The following is an 8,249-nucleotide window of genomic DNA, read 5'->3' on the forward strand; positions in this document are numbered from 1 at the left end:
CACTGCAATCAGGAGGTAGTGCGTCACATTTTCTATCCCTGAAAATATTAACTATTGCAGTGCAAAAAAAAAAAAAAAAGCCAAATAAAGGGCTTGGCTAAGGTCTGCACCATACTGGGCAATGCAACCGGTTTGCTTGCATGTTCAGAACTCTGGTTCTGGTATATTTTTTACTACACAAGGACATGCACATTTCAATGCATTAGTACAGTGCAGAAAGCAGCACTCTTTTCCCTTGAACTGAATACACTGGTGTGAACCATGCCATGGGAAACCATATAATAACCTACCATTCATAAATTTGATGCAGAAAAAAAATTTAAATTAAAAACCCACATTGGATTACATGTGGTGTGAACCAGCCCTTACAGCAGAGTACAGGTTGAAAGCGGAAGCTCAGCTGCTCTCCCCTCCTCCCACCCCCCCCCCCTCCCCGTGCTACATTTGGCACCTTTCAAATAGTGGCAGCAGCACCTGAGTCGATGGAATCAGCATCGCTGGATTCCAGGACAGGCAAGTGAGTATTAAAAATCAGCAGCTACAGTATGTGAGCTGCCAACTTAATTTCTTGCTGGAGTACAGAACTCAGTTTGCAGTATTTGGAGTGTCACATGACCGTACCCTATACCCATCTCACTTTTATGTTCACTAGGTTTCAGACCCATCTTTGGAAAAGTACTATAAGAGAAAAGGACACCAAGAATCTTATGAAAAACGGTTTAATAGTTATTCTGTACAACTTGCATTGAAATATGAACATGGGTTTAGGTAACGAACAGTAGTATTCAACAGTTTACAGCAGCTAGAACTACTTTTAAGCTTCTTTCTGCTGTACCAACTTTAATTCTGTAACAGCTGAAGAAAACCTGTGCCAAGATATACAGGCAGTTGGCTCCTAGTGCTAGTTGCCTGGCTTTAGAAAAGTCCTGAGTTTAACAAGCACACATCAGAAGTTCTATACTTTTCTAGTTTAGTGAATATTGAAGCCAGGAAACTAGCATTCAGAAATAAAATTACAATTATAGCCCCTATACTTCTCAGGTTTCCATTAGAGAAATCCAAGTTGGCAGCCCTATGTATGGTTTTAGAATACATGAAGGCCAGGCAATCCTTGAGTTTCACTTTAGGGCAGTCAGAAATTCAGTGGCTCAAGACTACTGTAACAAACATGGAAAGAAAAACATGGAAAGACACATACAAGTAAACAGAACAGGTTTGAAAATGTACAACAGATAACAGGTTGGATTATGCAGCTTCTTCCTCAGCCTCCTCTTCGAATTCTCCCTCCTCTTCTGCTGTGGCATCCTGGTACTGCTGGTACTCAGACACCAGGTCATTCATGTTGCTCTCTGCTTCAGTGAACTCCATCTCATCCATGCCCTCCCCAGTGTACCAGTGCAAGAAGGCCTTTCTGCGGAACATAGCAGTAAACTGCTCAGAGATGCGCTTGAACAGCTCCTGAATGGCTGTGCTGTTACCGATGAAGGTGGCAGACATCTTAAGGCCTCTTGGTGGGATGTCACAGACTGCAGTCTTCACGTTGTTGGGAATCCATTCCACAAAGTAGCTGCTATTCTTGTTCTGGACATTCAACATCTGCTCATCCACCTCTTTCATAGACATACGGCCTCTGAACACGGCAGCTACAGTCAGATAGCGGCCATGACGTGGGTCACAAGCAGCCATCATGTTCTTGGCATCAAACATCTGCTGGGTCAGCTCAGGCACAGTTAAGGCACGGTACTGCTGGCTACCGCGGCTGGTGAGTGGGGCAAAGCCTGGCATGAAGAAGTGCAGACGAGGGAAGGGCACCATGTTGACAGCCAGTTTACGCAGGTCAGCATTCAGCTGGCCAGGGAAACGCAGGCAAGTGGTGACTCCACTCATGGTGGCCGATACCAGATGGTTCAAGTCACCATAGGTGGGGGTGGTGAGTTTGAGGGTTCTGAAGCAGATATCGTACAGAGCTTCATTGTCTATGCAGTAGGTCTCATCTGTGTTTTCTACAAGCTGGTGCACAGACAGGGTGGCATTGTATGGCTCTACTACAGTATCGGACACTTTGGGGGAGGGCACAACGCTGAAAGTGTTCATGATTCTGTCTGGATACTCTTCTCTGATTTTGCTGATAAGAAGGGTACCCATACCAGAGCCAGTACCACCACCCAGAGAGTGTGTGAGCTGGAAGCCCTGGAGACAGTCACAGCTTTCTGCTTCTTTCCTTACAACATCCAATACTGAGTCAACCAGTTCTGCTCCCTCTGTGTAGTGACCCTTCGCCCAGTTGTTTCCAGCACCGCTCTGACCTGAAAAGGGGGGGGGGGGGGGGGAGGAGAGAAAAATGTTAATTTTACAGATATAAATGGCATTTTAAGTGCAGAAACCTAAAGCAGCCCATCAGAAATTTGTATTGGTAGGATACAATTTTGGATTTATTTCTCAATTACACCAAACCAAGTACAGGAGTATTATCTGAGGAACAGATAGGTGTGGATTTACTAAAGGCAAATGAACGGTGCACTGCAATTGCATGTGTTCCAGAGCTTAATGAGATAAAGCTTCACTTTGCAAACACTCATCCCATGCAAAGAAAACAGCATTTTTGTTTGCTCATGGTTAGATGATAGTCAGCAGAGCTTCTCCTCAGATCCAGAGCAAGTGCACAGTATATTTGCCTTTAGAAAATCAACCCCAGTGTTCCTACTCTGCAGAATGTGAATAGGCAGGTAAACAACTTGTTTAGAATGCACAGTTGCTCATGCCCAACTCAGTATTCATGCAGAGGGCATTCAGCCCTCTTGATTGACTGGCCCAGTTATAGGTTCACCATGTTATGAACGGACCAGCCCCACACCTCCCTGATCTGACCGATAGCAGGGTATAATTTTACATTGTTCTGACAGATCACCACAGCAATCCAAACAGAAGTTCACACACCCATGTGAAAAAAAAAAAAAAATATATAAAATAGATGACTGCAATCCCAATACTATGCAAAATTGAGGATTTAGTGAGTTAAAAGCATATACAAATGGCACGGCAAAAGGCAATGAGTTTCACGCAGCTAGCCTGCTTTGTCAAAACCCACAAAGCATGCTAGTCGTGTGAAACAAGTCACCTTTTGCCCATGTCATTGCTCTTTTGGATATATGCTTTTAACTCTTCAATAAACCTTCAATATTGTATTGTGAGTGCAGCCTTTTTTGTCCACACGTGGTTTCTGTAGTATTTGTAGCTGTTGACTTAATTTCTTATTTCTAGGCTGAAGAACTGCTTTAAATACTCTGACAGCAGCCAGTGGAGACACCAAGCTCCAACACCCATAGAAAGCTGACAGCCAAGGGTCAAGTCATAACTGGCAGCACATTTCAACCCATCACATGGACCCTTTACCAAGGCATACAGTTTCTAATTTGTTTCACTGACATCATACAGGATGTCAGAAGCAGCAGCTTCTCAAACAGGATTCCACCAGATGTTAGCGTAGATGGACTTTCCCCACCCAAAAGGAGGAGATTTAGAAGGGCCAGTGGTGAAGACAGTTATAACTAAACGATGGATACCAGGAACACTCATTACCAGAGTTGCGGTCTGTGAGAAAACTCACCTTCAATGATAAAAGGGGTGTTCGTTACCAAAGTGGACACTCATGTTTACTGTTTTGAAGGCCATTTAATTTGTGTATATGAAATAAACCTCACAGAGAAAGGCATTTAGCCACACTTTAGCAGGGATTCCTTACGCCTGAAAACTGGAAGCGTTTCAGAAAGGCAGCGATACATGTTCTATAGTTCATTAAGCGCTTTGCCTGCATTAAATCTGCCACAGAAAACAAGTAATTCACATGTCAGATTAAAAGAACTGGCAACTGTGCAAAGCTAATGCCAAATGAGGCTGACCCTTACCAATACACACCCATTTTTAATCTCCTGAATGCAGAACACTATGCACCATCACTACTTTAAACCCCCACAATTCCATGTTTTAGCATTTGGTTTATTCCCATTTAACACTTACCAAACACAAAGTTGTCTGGTCTGAAGATCTGCCCGAAGGGTCCAGACCGCACAGAGTCCATTGTGCCGGGCTCCAAGTCCACCAGAACAGCACGGGGAACATATTTGCCACCTGCAAAGTATACATTAGATTGTAAGCACCATTTTTACTACTGGCTGTAAGAGAAGCACTGAAGATGGAGAACTGCTCACCTGAGGCTTCATTGTAGTACACATTTATTCTTTCCAGCTGGAGATCACTATCACCGTGGTATGTGCCAGTTGGGTCAATGCCATGTTCATCGCTGATTACTTCCCAGAACTAAAAAATAAAAATTTCAGTTATTAGAGCAACAAGTCACTTTCCTGTCTAGGTCTCGTTACTACAACCTTCAAGACAAGCTTTGCTCACCTAGAGCCTGAATTTCATGTCAGACACATCTCTATCTTGACTTTGGGGTTCATTTACCAAAACTGGAGTGCTAAATCTGGTGCAGCTCTGCTTAGCAACTAATCAGCTTCCAGGTTTTACTGTCAAAGTTTGATTGAACATTGAGGTTTTAATCAGATTGACTACCTACCATGCACAGCTGCCCCAGATTTTGTACTTTCCAGTTTTAACAAATCAACGCTTTTATTAGAGAAACTCAAGCTATGTAGTACCCCAGCCTACCAAGCTTATATCCCAAACCATCCCCTATTCTGCATAAGCGATACACCTATTAGACACTGCAGAATCTGCTTGTATTGTCATCTATACAGAGACCTTCCCAAGTCATTTGTGACTTGGCCTCGCCTGTCATTAGTCAAATTACTGTAATGGCCACTGTACTTAGAAATAGGCGAGTGATGTAATCTATGAAGTTATTTCTATAATCAAGCATAGAAGAACACACAGAACATAACGAGCTGCCTGCTATTTGTATGCCAGATATTAAGCATTTAATGCAAGTACAGATTTCTTTAAAGGCATAGTCCACCTTTATCCAAAAATGTATTTATAATAAACCTGCATTTATCAAATCTTTGCTTTAGTGCCTGCACAGTACTGCCGCTGATCACAGGTGCAATGCACAGGCTCCTGCAGACTTCCCCCAGCCCTGTACACTGGTACAGACCACCATCATGAGGCTGGGACAGGTCATCAATAGACTACACATGCAGTGATCTCACCACACTTGTGCTTTATTGAGATCCAAGTCCCCTTGCCACAGTGAGAGATTAGACTTGTCTGCCCAATAACAGAGCCCTGTGATTGGATGATGCAGTGGAGCCACACAGCTGTGCTATAATCCATACAGATGTCTAAATATCCCACAATTCAGATAAGTAGGGCACGATCTAATAGTGGTGAGGGGGGGGGGTTTTAGGAATGTTACAACCCAAGTACGGCTGCAATATTCACCATGGTCAGAAAAAAAAAAAAAGTCTTAGTGACACCTGCTATTCCAAAATGAAGATGGAACTCATTCTGCACCCCTATACAATTGCATTGGTTTAGAAAAATCAGGAAAAAAAAAAAAAAAAAAAAAAAAAAAAAAAAAGTTAGCAGTCACTATTAGGAGGTTAAGACCATTCAGTGGCGATGATGTTCCATAGTCAACCAGCTTTTGCCTACAGGACAAGCAACCAAAAATTCTAATGACATGAGTGGAAGGTTGCCACAATACACTTGTTCGAGCCATGAAAGTCATCTAAAAAAAAAAAAAACCCATTATGTTGGCCTCAAGACACAACCCTAGGGGGTCTTACAACTGCAGCCCTCAGGTCACAGCCAGGCTGCACCCAACATCCTCCCCCAGCACAGGCTCTATCTGCTCCTCTATCAGTTGCTATGACACCCAGCATCATAGCAACCAACAATGTGCCTGCCCCAACATTCATCAGGCAGAAGTTCCTCTGACCAGGCCTGGTCCACCTCCAACCACCCACTTTAATGCTACAGCCAGACTTGGGCCAATCCACACTACAATTTCTGCATGAGCTTTTTTGATGTGTTCCAGTGCAGTTATGATGGTGGGAGGGAACCCTACAAAAAAAAAAAAAAAAAAAAAAAGGATTTTTAGCCCACGAGTATTTATATAATCTACAGAGTGGCCCTCATACTGAAGAATTTGCAGACTTCTGTACGATTTGTGGCAGAGCAGCAACAAAAACGCTTTTCTTACTAAACGCTAAAGCTGACCACACACACACACAGTACAATCAGATTGTGTAGTTACTTTATATTTACCAAAATGTGGTAATATAAAGGACAAAAGCAAAACAGTCCTTTTAATATCAAATCAAACAGGCTTGTGCATCACATAGCTGATAGATAAAAAAAAAAAAAAAAAAAAAAAAAAAAGTATAATCAGCCTTCGATCTAATCACTGAGACAGGTCTTAATTGGTTCACACATCACCACCCTACAATATAGATGTGACTATACAATCCGATTGTACAATATATACCATGTGGTATAATGGCCTGATTTCACACACACAATGTAGTTGTCTAGGTTTGTTCTAATGATGTAGTATTGTACAATGTATGGGCGACCCCACGTGCTCAGCAGCCCCGATCACCACCCAGGTGCCCTCCGATCCCGCCAACTACAACGTTTGAATTTGAAACCTGACAGAACAGGTTGAACGGCCACGCCCCAATCCCTCTCCAAACCACGCTGACAGGAGGGTGGGCGTGGCTGGCTGTTGGCCTGGAAGCGGGAAAGGTGATTGGAGTCTGCATTTTAACCCCTTAACAGCCGGACAACACTTGAGCCAAGCCTGAATGTCCCCCCACCTTCCCTCCGAGTACACATAGCCCGGGCTCAATGGCTCCTCCACCGTTACTACATTAGAAGAGGGAAGGAAGACCCCGGCTTCGGGAGACACGAAATAGTGAAATGAGCCGCCCGCCTCCCCTCACACACAGCTCACCTTGGCTCCGATCTGGTTGCCGCACTGACCGGCCTGTAGATGTACAATCTCCCTCATGCTGTCTGTGTATACTTTCCCTGGAAGCCCAGAAAACGATGTCTCCGCCTGTGAGAGCGCGTCCTCTTTTATAGGCGAGTCCTAGCTCTCTTACGTCTAGGTATCCTAGCATTGGTCAATAGTAGGTGGGCGGGCCGACTGAGAAAGCAGCTATTGATCATCAACCTGCCAGTCAAGTATATCGAGGTGGTGATTGGCTGTCTGTCAGGCGCTGTAACCTGGCACGGATTGGTTCCATTCAAATGATTGACTGTTTGTCATGATTGGATGATGACTCTGAATGAGGGCGGGGCCTAATAGTGTCCTAGTAACCGCCGCAATGCGCTTGGCGAGAGACTGGCGTTACCTAGAAGCAGCGCTATTCACAGATGTTTTTACGCTAGTGGGCGTGCGTAACTCCGTATCAGCCGCGCTGAGCTACGCCGCTGCCGGTTACCAGGGCTCCACCATGGTTCCCGCTTGGTGTGGAGAATCCCTAAGTGGTTTCCGTTAGTGAGGGCTCTGGGTGTTGTGTTTGTCCTGGTTACCGGTCTTGTGTCAGTGAATAGACATTCCTAAACACAACCTGTCTCCATGGATTCCCATAGACACAACTGAGCCTTGTACTGAGCTCCAATATAAAAAGTCTATCAATACAATAATTCACACCCTTCAGAGGGATGATCTTATGTCACCCCATCTGACCCTATCGGGGATCCTTCATTGATCCCAGCCTAATAAACCCCCCTGAGATGGAGGGTAGGAAGTACATAAATGACTTATTGACGATCGATGGCATTCAATCATTTGAGTATCGAAAATAAAATTGGAAATGACCTGATGGGGAGTGTTCGGGTACACCCCAATACACATTACATCTCCGGTATTGTTACACGCCACACAGATTGCCCAATTTTATTATTATAATACAGGATTTATGATGTGATGCCATGTACCTGGTCCTATATTTTATGGTAAATGTTGATGGTTGGCATCTATGCTTTCCAAATCTATATTGTACAAGCACTGTATTGTCTTCCTTGTCAATAAAAAAGTCTTGATTTAAAAATAATAATACAGGATTTCTATAGCGCTAATGCCGCATACACACGATCGGATTTCTCGTCGGAAAAAGATATGACAGCTTTTCCGACGGGTTTCCGCTCAAGTTTGCCTTGCATACACACGGTCACACAAAAGTTCACTGAACTTACGACCGTCAAGAACGCGGTGAGGTACAACACTACGACGAGCCGAGAAAATGAAGTTCAATGCTTCCGAGCATGCGTCGAATTGT

At 44.0% G+C, this 8,249-nt stretch overlaps 1 protein-coding gene across 1 annotated transcript; it reads right to left on the reverse strand.

Annotated features, from left to right (window-relative positions):
• Window positions 1-703: 703 nt before the first annotated feature.
• LOC141108324 (tubulin beta-4B chain-like) lies at window positions 704-7,075 on the reverse strand. Its single transcript, XM_073599830.1, has 4 exons — window positions 6,917-7,075; window positions 4,209-4,317; window positions 4,018-4,128; window positions 704-2,306 (listed from the first exon to the last, which is right to left on the reverse strand). Exons 1-4 carry the CDS (start codon window positions 6,971-6,973, stop codon window positions 1,246-1,248), a joined length of 1,338 nt encoding a protein of 445 aa, XP_073455931.1. The 5' UTR covers window positions 6,974-7,075; the 3' UTR covers window positions 704-1,245.
• Between the last annotated feature and the right edge of the window lie 1,174 nt (window positions 7,076-8,249).

This window comes from Aquarana catesbeiana, linkage group LG09, assembly GCF_042186555.1.
Source record: "Aquarana catesbeiana isolate 2022-GZ linkage group LG09, ASM4218655v1, whole genome shotgun sequence".
Lineage (NCBI taxonomy): Eukaryota > Metazoa > Chordata > Amphibia > Anura > Ranidae > Aquarana > Aquarana catesbeiana.